The sequence below is a fragment of the Canis lupus genome, chromosome 6 (assembly GCF_011100685.1).
Source record: "Canis lupus familiaris isolate Mischka breed German Shepherd chromosome 6, alternate assembly UU_Cfam_GSD_1.0, whole genome shotgun sequence".
Classification (NCBI taxonomy): Eukaryota; Metazoa; Chordata; class Mammalia; order Carnivora; family Canidae; genus Canis; species Canis lupus.
In genome coordinates, this window is record NC_049227.1 from 57,171,712 (window position 1) to 57,188,097 (window position 16,386).

General features: G+C 34.2%; 2 protein-coding genes across 15 annotated transcripts in view; one reads left to right on the top strand and one right to left on the bottom strand.

Moving 5' to 3' along the window:
- The window catches only part of GLMN (glomulin, FKBP associated protein), a 48,375-nt gene extending 44,440 nt beyond the window's left edge, over positions 1–3,935 (top strand). For 2 of the 3 annotated variants that reach the window (XM_038541371.1, XM_038541369.1), the window contains exons 17-19: positions 2,076–2,199; positions 2,792–2,874; positions 2,975–3,935. In XM_038541371.1, coding sequence (XP_038397299.1) covers positions 2,076–2,199; positions 2,792–2,874; positions 2,975–3,091 — 324 coding nt within the window. In that variant the 3' untranslated portion in view covers positions 3,092–3,935. The remainder of the gene's footprint in view (positions 1–2,075; positions 2,200–2,791; positions 2,875–2,974) is intronic. The other variant, XM_038541370.1, reaches the window with a different exon arrangement.
- C6H1orf146 (chromosome 6 C1orf146 homolog) overlaps positions 1–16,386 on the bottom strand; it is a 58,444-nt gene that overhangs the window by 10,018 nt on the left and 32,040 nt on the right. For 8 of the 12 annotated variants that reach the window (XM_038541375.1, XM_038541378.1, XM_038541372.1 and 5 more), the window contains 4 exons: positions 7,466–7,559; positions 5,263–5,431; positions 4,803–4,881; positions 3,853–4,125 (listed from right to left, as the gene is read on the bottom strand). In XM_038541375.1, the coding sequence (XP_038397303.1) occupies positions 3,991–4,125; positions 4,803–4,881; positions 5,263–5,431; positions 7,466–7,559 (477 nt within the window). In that variant the 3' untranslated portion in view covers positions 3,853–3,990. Of the gene's footprint in view, positions 1–3,852; positions 4,126–4,802; positions 4,882–5,262; positions 5,432–7,465; positions 7,560–10,389; positions 10,415–16,386 lie in introns of those variants that run through there. The other 4 variants (XM_038541382.1, XM_038541383.1, XM_038541381.1 and 1 more) reach the window with 2 other exon arrangements.

The window sequence follows — 16,386 nt, forward strand, 5'->3', positions numbered from 1 at the left end:
CCGTGTTGGGCTCTGCACTCAGCATGGCATCTCTTTGAGATTCTCTCTCCCTCCTCTCTGCTTGCAAGCACACACATGCTCTCTCTCTAAAATAAAATCTTTAAAAACAAAAACAAGGGAGGCCTGGGTGGCTCGGTCGGTTAAACATCTGCCTTCAGCTCATGTTGTGATCTCAGGGTCCTGGGATCCAGCCCTGCATCCTGCTCCCTGCTGAGCAGGGAGTGTACTTCTCTCTCTCCTTCTGCCCACTGCTCTGCCCCCCATCCCACTCATACTCTTTCAAATAAGTTTTTAAAACTTAAAAAAAAAAAAAAAAAAACTGAGCTCTTAGTAAAGACCTCCTAGATTTGCACTGTCCAATACAGTAGACAGTAGCCACATCTGAGTATTTAAAATTTGAATTAAAAAATTTTAATTAAAAAACCAGTTTCTCATTGGCATTGGATGGGGCCATTTTTATTTATTTAAAGATTTTATCTATTCATGAGAGACACAGAGAGAGAGAGGCAGAGACACAGGCAGAGGGAGAAGCAGGCTCCACGCAGGGAGCCCGACATGGGACTTGATCCCAGGTCTCCAGGATCATGCCCTGGGCTGAAGGTGGTGCTAAACCACTGGGCCACTGGGGCTGCCTGGATGGGGCCATTTTAGATGATTGTACCTTATCACAGGCTCCTAATCAAAATCACCTGGGTATTTGTTCTCTTATAAATGCAAATTCCCTAAATCTACTCAGTCTCCAAATAAAGCAGAGAAATCTATATTTTTAGCACAGTGAAGTTTGAGAACCCCTGTATAATTATGAATAAAATATATTTTATGAGATTTTTTGTATAAATAATAAAAGATGTTTGTATAAATAATTCAATTTAAAATTGAATAATCAAAAGTTGATTACCAATAGGTTTTCTTTTTTTTTTTTTTAAATATTTTCTTTTTTTTTTTTTAATTTTTATTTATTTATTTATGATAGTCACAGAGAGAGAGAGAGAGAGAGGCAGAGACACAGGCAGAGGGAGAAGCAGGCTCCATGCACCGGGAGCCCGATGTGGGATTCGATCCCGGGTCTCCGGGATCGTGCCCTGGGCCAAAGGCAGGCGCCAAACCGCTGCGCCACCCAGGGATCCCACAAATAGGTTTTCAAGTGGTCCACTTCTGGTTAAGAATAATTGGGTTCCTAAGTTTCCCTTTTTTACCTAAAGTATCTTCCTTTGTAAGGAGTACCTGGAAACTTAATAATACTAATGAATTTCTCTTTCCTCCTCTGTCTCATCTCTCTCCCCTACCTTCAACCCTTCCCCTCCCATTTCCCCTTCTTCCTTTTTTTTTTTTTTTTAAGATTTTATTTATTTATTCATGAGAGAGAGAGAGAGAGAGGCAGAGACATAGACATAGGGAGAAGTAGGCTCCTCAAGGAGCCTAATGTAGGACTCGATCCCAGGACTAGGATCACACCCTGAGCCAAAGGGTCAACCGCTGAGCCATCCAGGTGTCCCCCATTTCCCTTTCTTCCTAATAAAATTAAGACTTTATGACTCTCCTCCTTTAAGTACTATAGGAGGAAATGCTTCTAATATGGATGACAAAAGCAGGTAAAACCTCTGTCTACATTGATCACCAGGAAGTTCATAACAGCTTTGTGTTAGAAATGTTTCCATCAATAGGGAAGGAGAGAATTCTCTAGAACAAGGTCTGTGACAAGGATATCAATTGAAAGGTCATGAGTTGAAGGAATATATAATTTGTCATTGTAGGGGTGGTTTATGTTTCATCATATAGATTCTCAGATAATTTTCTCATGAGTAAAGCTTGTAAGTTATAGATCTCAAAATCAGGAACTGTCCAAATGATGCATTAATGAGTAGACCATCCAAAGTACATTTTTGTTTTTATTGGTATTCACATAAAATAACTAGATGTAATAATGAATGTATTATTAAACAGTAAACTATATTGGAAGGCAAGGATCAGATTTTATTTTTATTTCTCCAACTTTCAACATGTGTTTAATAATAATAGGCAATCAAAAAATGTTGAACCTAATAACTAATTCTTTCATTAATTCTTTTGAACAGACCGGATTATGGACAGAACTTGCAAAGATTGAGAATAATTTCTTAAAGCCACTCCATACAGGACTTAATATGTCAAAAGCACATTATGAAGCAGAAATTAAGAATAGCCAAGAAAATAGCCAAGGTTGGTAATATGCAATTTCATTTTTGGTTAGGTCTAAAAATTAGTTAAGTTTTAGAACTGTCAGTTATATTCAAAATAAAGAACTTTTAAATGTCACACTTGTTTATTTTGTAACAAACAAGGAACCATGAAAGTTATTTTATGTGTAATTAAAATGATTTTTAGCAGATCTGTAAGCCAGTTAACAATGAAATTGAGTTAACAAAGATTTAAACCAATTTGAAGCATATTCTGGTTTAAAACCAGGTTAAAATAAAAATTCTGATTAAAAATCTAACTGTATTATAAGTATTTCTGTTTGGCTATTATACTAACTTGGGTATGGCTCTGTCCATCCTCACTCTCAAGTAAATCTGTACAAATTATGAAAAAGAGTCTTAGATGCAGAATTACTTTTTAAAGTCATTAAGCAATTCTATAATAATCTGCTCTTTTCCGTATAGCTATGGAGTATTTCTTATAGGCATTACCAGAAATATTGTTTTAGTGTAATGGGTATAATAATGAAAGTTGCTTAAAAATTGATTATTGAAATCTGAGAGTTGTTTTTAATGGTTAAATGTGATACATGATTTTTTTTCTTCTCTTACAGAAGTCCAGAAGTCTAAAGATCTTTGTTCTGTAACTGTAGGTGGAGAAGAGATCCCTAATATGCCTCCTGAAATGCAGCTTAAGGTAGATCTGAAATTTTCCTAAGCTATATCCAGCTGAAGACTTTTCTTTTTTTTGCTTTAACGCAACATTAATGTAACATTAATTTTCGTTGGCACTGCAGGTCCTACATTCAGCTCTTTTCACATTTGATTTGATTGAAAGTGTTCTGGCTCGAGTAGAAGAACTCATTGAAATAAAAACAAAGTCTACCACTGAAGAAAATATTGGGATAAAGTGAAACTTCCATTTCCTAAATAAAAACTAGTAAAATACTGTATTTTCCATTTTGATTATTTAATACCTTTATAAAAACTTTTCTGTAAAATACTGCTAGAAAAATAAATGTAGCTTTTCTCATTTATTGGTTTCTGTGATGACACATTAAGGACCAGTAGTATTCTTTGGTTTTAAAAAGATTATCTACGTGGTAAATAATGCCCATATATATATTCTAGATCCTACTGTTGAAAATCCAATACAAACTAATAATTTTGTATTATAATCTCATAAAATGAAGTTGTATTGCCTTCATTCATATAGCTATACTGATTTATAAATACATTGATATACTTTATGTTCCAGTTAGATGCTATATTTTAGAACTCTTGGTGTCAAATAGGGTATCACAGCACTGTAAAAGTATACAGAGGTTTTCAGTAGGCCAGTTGGCTGATTGTCTCAATTCTCCTTTCTTTTCCTACCTCAGGAAGAGTCTTAGGGGGCAGAATCCCATCACCACCCCTCTAGCAGCAGTTATAATATGAAAGCATCTGCAAAGATTAATTTTAGAAATACTGGCAGCCCTTGTGGAATAGCTAAAAAGTGTATGTGACTTTTCCTTTTCTAAGGGACTAGTTAGAAAATGCTGTGTTTTTATTTTGTAGTAAATATTTGTCCATCCAACTTAGTTTGTATCACTAAGAAACTGCATCTGAGTTTTATAATATATGTATGTACCAATTTTTTCTAAACGTTATTAAAGGGATTACTCAACAAAACTGAAGATAAAATCATTTTTAATCATATACATTTTATTATTTTAAATTTTTAAAAATCTTTAAAGTAAATATATTTGAACATTATAATTAAGTCTAATTATTTTAACATTATTCCTAAAGAAATTAAGCAATTGATACACTAATTTAGGTTAAATGGATCACTACTCAGTTTTAACTTTTGAAGTGTTTTCCAAACAGGACTTTGCTCAATGATGTAAGCCTCAGTTGTTATCATTCTATAGCAGATCCTATCTGTGTATGGTTTGGAGGCAGTCTGTAAAAAGTTATAAACATGGAACATTATTTATAGAAATAAGTTATTTTTACAGGGTCATATAAAAAATAAATTTTCACATACTCTAAGTATCAAATCACCTTCTTTGTGCTAAATACTATGTTTGTGTTACTTGAGTAATAGAAAAATACTGGTCTTTGTCTTTAGGAATTTCCAAAAAGCCAAAAGAAAACTTTAAGAATTGCTTTAATGGAGATCTGTTCCAAGTATAAGAATAAGAAACACCTAACTCTGCCTAGGGCCCATTTCATAGGGGAAGACAAATGAAAAGACCATGAAAAGATGGTGGGCAACTTGTGAACATTATCCTATAAAATCGTATGTTTTGCACTTTGACAGTTCTTGACTACAGCCTGATCAATAATTATATTTTAGAACTTGAAGGAAGATTTAAGAAACCAGTAGGGCCAACACAATGTATATATGCCAAATGCTCTTTTGGGCTAAAATTAGTCATTCTTGCTACTGAAAGTAAAACTGAGAAGATGAGAGGGCTGAGTTCAGGCTTCAAAGAGCTGCATGCTGAAAGAGCAACTTCTCTGAGGGGAAAAGGGGCAGAGTATTTGTTAATCCTGCTCAAGTGGGTGTGCCTTTTGAAGTCAAGAACCTTAAAATCCATGAGTGCTATGTATGTGTCATTTTTCTAGATGACTCACCTTAGCTATAGTGCACATAAGATTAATAGCATTTACTGTGTTGTGTACTGGAAGTATCCGTAAGTTACTACCCAGGAATCTGAAAAATAATTTGTAAATAGATCATATAACTTACACAGATAGCTGTTAAGCGGAAAGGAGAGAGAAACCTTATATTCATTTATTTATTCACGCCCTGCCCTATTCCACAGAGGTATGATATGGCTTTATAGCCAGAATTTAATAGACTAAAGAGTATTCACTTTTTTTTGGTCTCGAAGGAAAATCTAAGAAATCAGCATGAACTCTGAAATTTGTCACCCTGAATCTTGAAATAGCCATTAGGCCCACATTTTATGAAATATGACAAGTTAACATTATAATGTTTATCTTATGACAAAACATAACTCACCTGCTTAAAAGAATTAAGAACTAAAGTAAAAACAATGTGATTTAAGTCTGTAGTACTATTCTTCTATACCTTTGCTGAATCCTGAACATCAGTTTCCATTCCTCAGGCCCATGGAGGGCAGCAGACAGAACCAAAAAACTCTTTTGGTGAATATTAATAAACTTCTCAATTTTGGCTAGAAATATTTCTTCAGCTGATATAAAGCATTCTTTAGCATCCATCAATAAAAATGCAACTCCTAGGAAAAGTAAGCACAATATAAAACATCACTTTGTTATAATAATCAATTTTTTTTTGTAAACTCAGTAGAATCAACAAAAATAGCTATAGTATAGGTCTAAGTGTCCAAGACCTAAACCTAGAAGGAACAAAGTTACTATAACAAAATTCCTATGTTACAAAACGATTTAGGTAATTCTTTGAAGTGCTCTATATAAAAAGATGGCTTATTCTAAAGGAAAAAGCTTTTTTGGTCAGTAACAATTTTCAAACTAAGGCACTGAACACAAAGTAATGCCTGATTTTAGTTGTTTTTTTTTTGTATATTATAATGATTTTTTTAAAGCTGGAAATCAAAAATAAGCTTTCAACTATTTCTTGGAGAAACCTTTGTAGAGAACATTATTATATAAATTAAAACACTCAGATATCTAGGATTTTTGAAACTGTATCAGGCCCATAAGAATAGTCCTGAAGGGAAATTTGATCTAATTATAGTTCTTTATTATTATTTTTTAAGATTTTATTTATTTATTCATGACAGACACACAGAGAAAGAGAGGCAGAGACACAGGCAGAGGGAGAAGCAGGCTCCATGTAGGGAGCCTGATGTGGGGTCTCCAGGATGATACCCCACTGGGCCATCAGGGCTGCCCTAATTATAGCTCTTTAAAAGAGAAGAAAGAAAAGAAAAAAAAATAATAAAAGAGAAGAAAGACAACCTGAGGAAAGTGATAGTATGTTAATTGAGTGAACTTGGGCAATGTATATAAACCTCTCTGAACCTAAGTTCTACCATCTGTAAGAATGTAACAATAATTCTTTCATAGGTTTGTTGAGAAGATTAAATAAGATACTGGAGGGAAAAAATAAGATCCTGGGTATGAAGTGGCGAAGGGACATAGAAGACATTCAAAAACATTTCACTCCCTATTCAATCAGGAAGGATGACTTTGAAGTTTGAGGTTAGACCACCTTCAGACTGGAGTTTCATTTCTAGGAGCTTTTGGAAGTTGCCTGTCTTCCAAAACCTCTGCTAGAGTTACCAGTCTATCTATCTGCAACCCTCCTGATAAAATCCTTTACTTCCACCTCTTTTATCATTTTAGTCATTTCCTTACCACAAACCTACGCTTTGTGCTGCCCCAGCCTTCTCATATCCTGATCTAATTCCTTCTTGTATTTTTTTTGCCCATGACAATTACATAGTTTTATGATTTTTAAAAAAGATTTTATTTATTTATTCATGAGAGATAGAGAGAGAGGCAGAGACACAGGCAGAGGGAGAAGCAGGGAGCCTGATGTGGGACTCGATCCTGGGTCTCCAGGATCATGCCCTGGGCTGAAGGTGGCACTACACTGTTGAGCCACCTAGGCTGCCCCTAGTTTTATGACTTGAGGAACTTCTATTTGTCTCTATTCAGTTCTTTTCTTTTAGTATTTGTTTATATCAGCAAACTCTTGTACAAAATCCTGAAAAAACATTCTCTCTTGTTTTTATATATGGCTTTTGACCAATGTTGTGATGTTGGCCTCTTTGTTAATACTGATAGTATTTTAAGTCCTAACTGTTGGAGAGAGAGTTTTGTTCTAGTTCTATTTGCATTGTAGTTCCAAAGCAAGTTTTTACCGTCCTCTACCAGATTTCACTGGTTCAGCTTTAGTTCAACAATTTTTGTTTCTTTAGAGAGGAAGCAGGGGAGGGGCAGAGGGAGAGGGAGAAAGAGAATCTTAAGCAGGCTCCATGCCCAGCGCAGAGCCAGTGCAGTGCTTGATCTCACAACACTGAGATCATGACCGGAGCTGAACTCCAGAATCAGTCACTTAACTGACTGAGCCACCAAGGTGCCCCCAACAATTATAATCTAAAAAGGAATGCATGTTGTAGTTGGCCATATGTATTACTTTTGCAGCAGTAATAAAGTTTTATACATTTACCTCTCCCAAAAGATAATACCTTAAGCTTATTACCTGGTTAACTGAACTACCACTATTAGAATTTATACTGACATATTTTATTAAAAACTTAAGACAGTTAGCAAATATACTGTACCAGAAAGAGAAAATATAATTGATCCATTTTCCACTGAATCTGAATACCGAATCTTGTGGCTTTGATTTTCTAGGGCAGTTGCAACTTCGTAACTCTAAAAAAAATTTTTTTCAGAAACAAAAATTTAAGACATGCTTAGAATGAATGATTTTTTATTAAAGCTAATGAAAAAATTAAGTTTAATAGCTTCTTTTATAACTATACTCTTTAAATATTTGATCATCAAAGGAGACAGTAAATGTGCTCTCCAGTGGGGGGGAAAACACTTTTAAAAAGCACAAATATTCAGTTCTACTGAAACACACTGTGTTTGGAAATGAATTGTGCACTAGTTATGTTACTTAGGGATAGAAACTAAGGACAGTATTAGAGAACTAAACTATAAGAAACAGACCAAATGCACACTTCATTTAAAAACTTGGAGATGAAAAAAAAAAAAAACTTGGAAATGGATTCTGATATGCTAATGAAATCTGGAAGGTGAGTCGTGGTGAGTTTCTTACATGGTTCACAATATCACGAAGTGCCAGATATACAGACCACAAGGAGACAACCAATTCTCCAATTCATTTGTGTACATTACAGTTACTTTTATACTTTGTAAAAAAAAAAAATACATATATATTTATTTTAGAGAGTGCACATAGGGTGTCAGCAGGGAGGTGGCCAGAGGGAGAGAATCTCAAGCAGACGCCCTATTGAGCATGGAGTCCTACATGGGGCTCATTCTCACAACCCTGAAATCATGATCAAGACATATAACTGAGCTACCCAGGCACCCTTTTTTATACTTTTAAAATGTTTTAAGCCTTATATAAGTCAGAAAGCATGTATGAACACAGCCAACAGGGCTTCTATTTTAAACACCATTTCAAAAATCATTTCACTGCCTATTCTATCCAAGTAATTACTTAGATAATTTTATCTAAGCCACTGAGATATAAGTGGTTATTAGTATTTCCTGACTGGTTACAACTCAAGCTGGTTATTCTCCAAGTAGACAAAAATCCTTTAGGTACATTTATATTTTGCTTTAGAACATGTTTATTTTAAGTACACAGGCTGGAAGTGTATATAAAATATATGCTTCCTTTCTTTCCTAAAGAGTTTTTTTGTGCCAAACAGATCCTGATCTGGAGTACAACTATGGCTCTTCCCATGAGTTTTCTTCTGCTGTTTTAAAATTATACATTGATTCCAGCAATGGCAGACTAAGTAATTTAGGCCAAACCTCCTGCTGAGGCAACTAGAAAAGCTGGACAATTTTAAAAACCTGCTTGAATGCACCAGAGAGCTAACAGGATAGTGAAAAATTATAAGGCCAAAATATATAGAAATTCAGAGATACGAGACCAGCATTTAGGCCACCTCTTCCCTAAGGGCATCTGCCATTTCAGAAAGAGATGAGAGGCTGAACATGGCTTTTGACAAAAGTAGAACAGCTCTCACAGGGACTACAGTCAAGCTTCAGACAATTTCAATCCCTGAAATTGTCTTTAGGTGATACTGTATTACTATTGCTCCCAAGCACCTTGCAGAAGCACTCTCAATCAGGTTTTCTCATATGAACTACAAAGAAAATTATTTGAGTGACTATTTTTTCACTTCACACATCAAGTACCATTCTACATATAGTTCATTTATTACATACAATAGGTGCTTTAGGACTTGGATTGCCAGATTTAGCAAATATAACACCCAGGTGAATCTGAGTTTCAGATAAACAACATAATTTTTTAGTATAAGTATGTCCCATACAATATTTGGGATATAATTCTACCAAATTCATTGCTTACCGAAAACCCAAATGTTGTAACTGAATGTCCTGTATTTTATGTGGCAACCCTTAGGGCTTTGGGGGGTTTTAATTCCCTTGTAAAATTAAGACTTCTTAGAAGAATGGAACACTACTCTAGGTCTCAAGTTATTTCTACAATTTTTCAAAAACAAATTCCAACACAATAAAAAAAAAAAATCAGACATACCAAGAGACGAAATTACTTGAAAGAGAACTATGAGAAGCAACAGGCAATAGAAACAGACTCACAGGGGATGTTTACATACAGTGAAGTTTCATCAGATACATATCTTAAAATAGTGATGTTTATTATGTTCAAGGAGATGAAAGACACAATTGAGAATTCTGGCAAGAAAACAAACTATAAAAGGATGTAACAGATGTGAAAGTCAGGAAAGCTTCATAAAGTGAGGTAAATCTTTAAAGTGGAAAGGAGGGCAGCCCCGGTGGCACAGCGGTTTAGCGCCGCCTGCAGCCCAGGGTGTGTCTCTCATGAATAAATAAATAAAATCTTTAAAAAAAAATAAAGTGGAAAGGAGTTTTTTAAGCAGGCAAGTGAAGTTTTGAAAAAGACAAATGTGAGAAGATCATGGACAGAAAGAGTAAAGGCAAAGGCATTCAGACCCAAAAGTTTGTTGTGTGTAAGGTGTACATGAATCAGTTAATTTGGAGATGGTATTAGGAATAAATGTTGGCATCACTAAGGACCCATGTATGCCATGTTAATGAATTTCAATCATAGGGTATCAGTAGCTAAACCTTATTGAGTATATAATAATGTAAAAAGGCTTGTCAAATCACTATACACCTGGAAACTAATGCAACATCATGTGTCAACTATACTTCAATTAAAAATAATCAGTTTAAAAAATCATACTCTATTTCAGGTGCCAACTAAAAGAATTATAATAAAAATAAAGTAATAAAGATAAAAGTAGAAAGTACTGAATTAAGAAAAAGCCAAATTCAAGAGTTAATTTTTCAAAATAACCGGGAGCTAACAAGACTAGATTTTCCAAAGCATGTTTCATGAAATATAAATCCCACAAGATATTAAAAGATGTTCCTTGTATTCAAATAATAATGGGAAACAGTGAGTATTGTCTCCTTTTGAGGAAATACTTACCATGCATTTAAGCATAAGAAAAGCTCTGAAAAAAAAAAAAAAAGAAAAGAAAAACTCTGAAAAGTAGTGCAGTAAACAACAACAAAAAAACTTGGATAAATTTGTTGATACAAGCATTCCAAATACAATCCAATACTTATTTCTACAAATTTAACACCTATTAATGTTCTGTAAAACTAGTATTCTACCAAATCTACTTATAAGAAAGGAAATGAAATGGGAAAGGGTACTCAGTAAGTAATACAGAGTTTATTAGGAAATTTAAGAGAATGTCAATATGAAAATTTGAATCAAAAAATGATAATTTCATAAATTTCAACTTAACAAATTTAACCATATCTGTGACTTAGGTAAATTTTTTAAAAATATATAATTTCTGAAAACAGACTCATAGTATAAAACTTAATAGAGCAAAACTCACAGAAACCACACGTTTTCTACATTTCATAAAAAATTGTCAGCATAGAAAATTTAACAGAAAAGCTTTTATCTTCACTAATAATTTCCACACTATATTACTTCATAGATATCAACAAAAGAAATGAAAAAAGAAGTATGGAAAAGGAAAAAAATACAAATCATTAGTAAATAAGGATTCAAAAATAAAATATTAGAGAACAAAATTTTAAGAGAATATGAAAGAAAAATCCAAAATGATCACCTAGTTTAATCAAGAAATGCAAACGTTAGGGGATGCCTTGGGTGGCTCAGTGGTTTAGCGCCTGCCTTTGGCCCAGGGCATAACCTTGGAGTCCTGGGATCAAGTCTTACATCAGGCTCCCTGCATGGAGCCTGCTTCTCCCCCCTGCCTGTGTCTCTGCCTCTCTCTCTCTCTCTCTCTCTCTCTCTGTGTCTCTCATGAATAAATAAATGAAATCTTTTTAAAAAATAAATTTAAAATTTTAAAAGAAATGCAAAGATTAGTCATTTAAGTTCTCAACAGATAACCAAAAACAATGCATTTGAAAAATTATACACCTATTTCTGATTAACAGAACAACTTTATTAAGCTTAGATGAATATTAACACAATAAATATTTTATAGTAACAGGTACATCATATATAATAAAACAATGGAAGTATTCCCATTAAAATCAGAAACACTTTTAGATACTTTGGCCACAGCAAAAGACCATAAGATAAAAATAAGAGATATAGCTGTCAGAAATTGTAATCACAAATTATGACTGCCTCTCTTGAAAATCCAATAGAATCAACTGATGATCGTATTATGAAAATGCAATAAGGTGATTAAAAATAAATTACCACAAATTCAAAAGTTTCTACTTATTGGGACACCTGGGTGGTTCAGTGGTTAGGCGCCTGCTTCAGCTCAGGGCATGACCCCAGAGTCCCAGGATTGAGTCCCACATTGGACTCCCAGCATGGAGCCTGCTTCTCTCTCTCTGCCTGTGTCTCTGCCTATCTCTGCGTCTTTCATGAATAGATAAAATCTTTAAAAAAAAAAAAAAGAAGTTTCTACTTACAGATTGAAAACATGGGGAAACTATATTCCAAAACAGCAACAAAACATCAACTATCTAGGGTACTTAAAACGAAATAGGAACAATATGAAGAAAATTTTAAAAAATCATACCTGAGGAAAAAAAAAGACTTGGAAAAAAATAATGATGTATCTTATATGTTCAAAGGATGGTAAGAAAATTTTTTCTCCTCATTTAATAAGTTAGTTAAATTCTAATCAAAAGTGTAATGATTGAACTTTTTTTTTCTTTTTAACTTAAAGGGATACCGATGTTCATCTAGAATAAAGTTTGCAAACTTTCTCAGTAGAAGGTCAGATAATAAATATTTTAAGCTTTTCAGGTAGCATACGATCTCTGTGACAGAGATCCTACGCAACCTTTTTTTGTTCTTTTCTTCCCTGCTTCCCTCCTTCTCTTCTTTCCCCCTCCCTCCTTCCTTTTGCCCCTCCTTCTTCCTGTTTCCCTCACTCCCTCCTTCTCTTTCTCTTTGTTTCTTTCTTTCTCATAAGCCTTGAAAAATGTGAAAACCATGCTTAACTAACTGGCTTGGTAATAACACACTGTAGGCCAGGACACAGACCATAGTTTTATGATTCCCTAACTGAGATGAATAAACATGTTTTAGAAACACAGGAATAGTATGGAAGGAACATGTCTAAATTTTAAGGTATATCACTCAACTACAATGAATTTAAAAATTAAAGGTGTGGTAATGATTCAATATTTAAGATACAAATCCACTGAATACAACAGGATCAGATTCAAAAGCATATAATTACTTGTATGTGAGCATATGTACAAATGTATGTAACACATCTTGAAGCTTGCAATAACATCTTAGAAGAAAAAGCAATTTAAGAAATCTTGGGGAAAAAACTTAAACTTGACTATATAATAAAAATAACTGTTTTAACTCTTCAAGATAGAGTAGAAATAAAAATCTGCAACTTATGATGTCACAATTACCACATAAAATTGAAAGGCAAAAGAAAAACCTGAGAAAAAATGTAATCAGTAGTATAACACACATATTATTCTTAAATATTTTTAAAGAATAAAAATTTATTTAGTATTTACACCAATAGAAAAAAGACACAATTATAGAAGAAATAAAAATAATACATATGTGCCTCAGAAAATGTTTAATCTCTTTTGTCATCAAAATATAAAATATGAAATATGAAACTAGCAGATTTTTCATAAAATGATAACACTTGGAATTGTCTGAGATGAGGATGAACTGCCTTCCTGTATACTGCTGATGGCACTTTAAATTAAAACATTCTGATATGTTAACTAAATTGAATTTAAATTAAAAAGCACATTCTGGAGGGTAATTTGACAACACATAGCAAAAGTCTTAAAATGTGCATGCCTCTTTCCTTAATGCAACTATTCTTTTAAGAATTTTTCTAGATCAAAAACTAGCAATAAAGATTTATGTGTAAGGACAGTAAATTAAGCACTATTTAAAATATTAAAAAATAGAAACTAATGAAATAAAAAGGATAGTTCTACTATCTTTGCAAAGTACACATAAATGAAACGAGAATAAGAAACAAAAGCAAACTTTCTATTTGATGAAACTAGGAAATGTGTAAGCCCAAACAAAACACATGAATAAGAAAAGTCTAATTTGAGGAACATTTTTGAAAGCCATGTCGGACAATATTGGTTCCTCTAAAAATAAAACATTTCATCTGTGCCTAATGCTTGTCTTTTTAAAAAATATTTTATTTAAATTCAATTTGCCAACATATAGTATAACACCCACTGCTCATCCCATTAAGTGCCCTCCTTACTGCTGGTCACCCAATTACCCCATCCTATGCCCACCTCTCTTTCTGCAACCCTTTGTTCTTTCCTAGGATTAGGAGGCTCTCATGGTTTGTCTTCCTCTCTAATTTCCCCCAGTTTCCCTCCTTTTCCTTATAGTCCCTTTCACTATTTCTTACATTCCACATATGAGTGAAACCATATGATGATTGTCTTTCTCCAACTGACTTATTTCACTCAACATAATACCCTCCAGTTCCATGTACGTTGAAGTACATGGTAGGTATTCATCCTTTCTGATGGCTGAGTAATATTGTGTATTGTGTCAAAAAGGTTGTTACCTGTGTTCTTCTCTAGGATTTTGATGGATTCTTGTCTCACATTTAGATCTTTCATCCATTTTGAGTTTATCTTTGTGTATGGTGTAAGAGAATGGTCCAATTTCATTCTCCTGCATGTGGCTGCCTGTCCATTCTTCTTCCCAATACCATTTACTGAATAGACTGTCTTTTTTCCAGTGGATATTCTTTCCTGCTTTGTCGAAGATGAGTTGACCATAGAGTTGAGGACCCATTTTGGGGTTCTCTATACTATTCCATCGATCTATGTGTCTGTTTTTGTGCCAGTACCACACTGTCTTGATTAGCACAGCTTTGTGATACAGCTTGAAGTCAGGCATTGTGATGCCCCCAGCTTTGGTTTTCTTTTTCAACATTCTTCTGGTTATTCAGTCTTTTCTGGCTCCACACAAATCTTAGGATTATTTGTTGCAACTCTGTGAAGAAAGTCCATGGTATTTTGATAGGGATTGCATTGAACATGTAAATTGCCCTGGGTAGCAATTTCACAATATTATTGTGACATAAAATGTCACAATATTTATTCTTCTAGTCCATGAGCCTGGAACGGTCTTCCGCCTCTTTGTGTCTTCCTCGATTTCTTTCATAAGTGTCCTGTAGTTTTTAGGGTGTATATCCTTTACCTCTTTGGTTAGGTTTATTCACAGGTATCTTATGCTTTTGGATGCAATTGTAAATGGGACTGATTCCTTAATTTCTCTCTCATCAGTCTCATTGTTAGTGTATAGAAATGCAACTGATTTCTGTGCATTGATTTTGTATCCTGCCACATTGCTGAATTGCTTTATGGTCTGAGCAATTTTGGGGTGGAGTCTTGGGTTTTCCATATACAGTATCATGTCATTTGTAAAGAGGGAGAGTTTGACTTTCTTTGCCAATTTGAATGCCTTTTATTTCTTTCTGTTTGTCTGATTGCTGAGGCTAGGACGTCTAATACTATGTTGAACAACAGTGAGAGTGGGCATCCTTGTCGTGTTCCTGACCTTCATCAGGGAAAAGTTCTCAGTTTTTCCCCATTGAGAATGATATTCACTGTGGGCTTTTTGTAGATGGCTTTTATGATATTAAGATATTTTCCCTCTATCCCTACACTTTGAAGAGCTTTAATCAGGAATAGATGCTGTATTTTGTCAAATGCTTCCTCTGTGTCAACTGAGAGGATCATAGGGTTCTTGTCTTTTCTTTTATTGACACAATCTATGATGTTGATTGTTTTACGAATGTTGAACCACTCTTACATACCAGGGATAACCCACTTGGTCATGGTGAATAATGAATAATCCTCTTGATGAACTGTTGGCTATTATATTGGCAAGTATTTTGGCATCCATGTTCATCAGGGATATTGGTCTGTAATTCTTTTTGGTTGGGACTTTGTCTGGTTTTGGGATCAAGGTAATGCTGGCCTCATCCTCTGAAACAGCTTTAGTTTCAGTTATTGGTTGTGATTTCTCCTCTTTTATTCATGGTTTTTGAGTTGTTTTTCCTTTTTAATGAGTCTGGCTAACGGTTTATCTATCTTATTAATTCTTTCAAAGAACCAGCTCCTGGTTTCATTGATCTGTTTGTACTACAGTTCTTCTGGTCTCTATTTCACTGAGTTCTGCTCTAATCTTTGTTATTTCCATTCACCTGCTTGGTTTAGGTTTTATTTGCTGTTCTTTCTCTAGTTCTTTTAGGTATAAAGTAAACTTGTGTATTTGAGATTTTTTCCAATCTTTTGAAGGAGGCTTTATGGAGATGTATTTCCCTCTCAGGATCACCTTTGCTGTATCTCAAAGATTTTGAACTGTTGTGTTTTCATTTCATTAGTTTCCACGAATCTTTTTAATTCTTCTCTAATTTCCTGGTTGACCCATTCATCTTTCAGTAAGATGCTCTTTAACCTCCAAGTGTTTGAGTTCCTTCCAAATTTCATTTTGTGATTGTATTCTAGTTTCAAAGCATTGTGGTCTGAAAATACGCAGAGGATAATCCCCATCTTTTGGTATCAGTTGAGACCTAATTTGTGACCCAGTGTGTCGTCTATTCTGGAGAAAGTTCCATGTGCACTTCAGAAGAATGTGTACTCAGTTGCATTAGGATGGAATGTTCTGTATGTATCTGTGAAACCATTTGGTCCAGTGTATCATTCAAAGCCATTTCTTTGGTGATCTTCTTTTAGAAGATTTCCTTTTGCTGAGAGTTCTGTGTTGAAGTCTCCTAGTATTAATGTATGATTATCTATATATCTCTTTACTTTGATTATTAATTGATATAATTGGCTGCTCCCACACTAGGGGCATAGATATTAATAATTGTTAGGCCTTCTTTTTGGCTAGACCCTCAAGTATGATATAGTGTCCCTATCCATGTCTTTTTATAGTCTTTGGTTT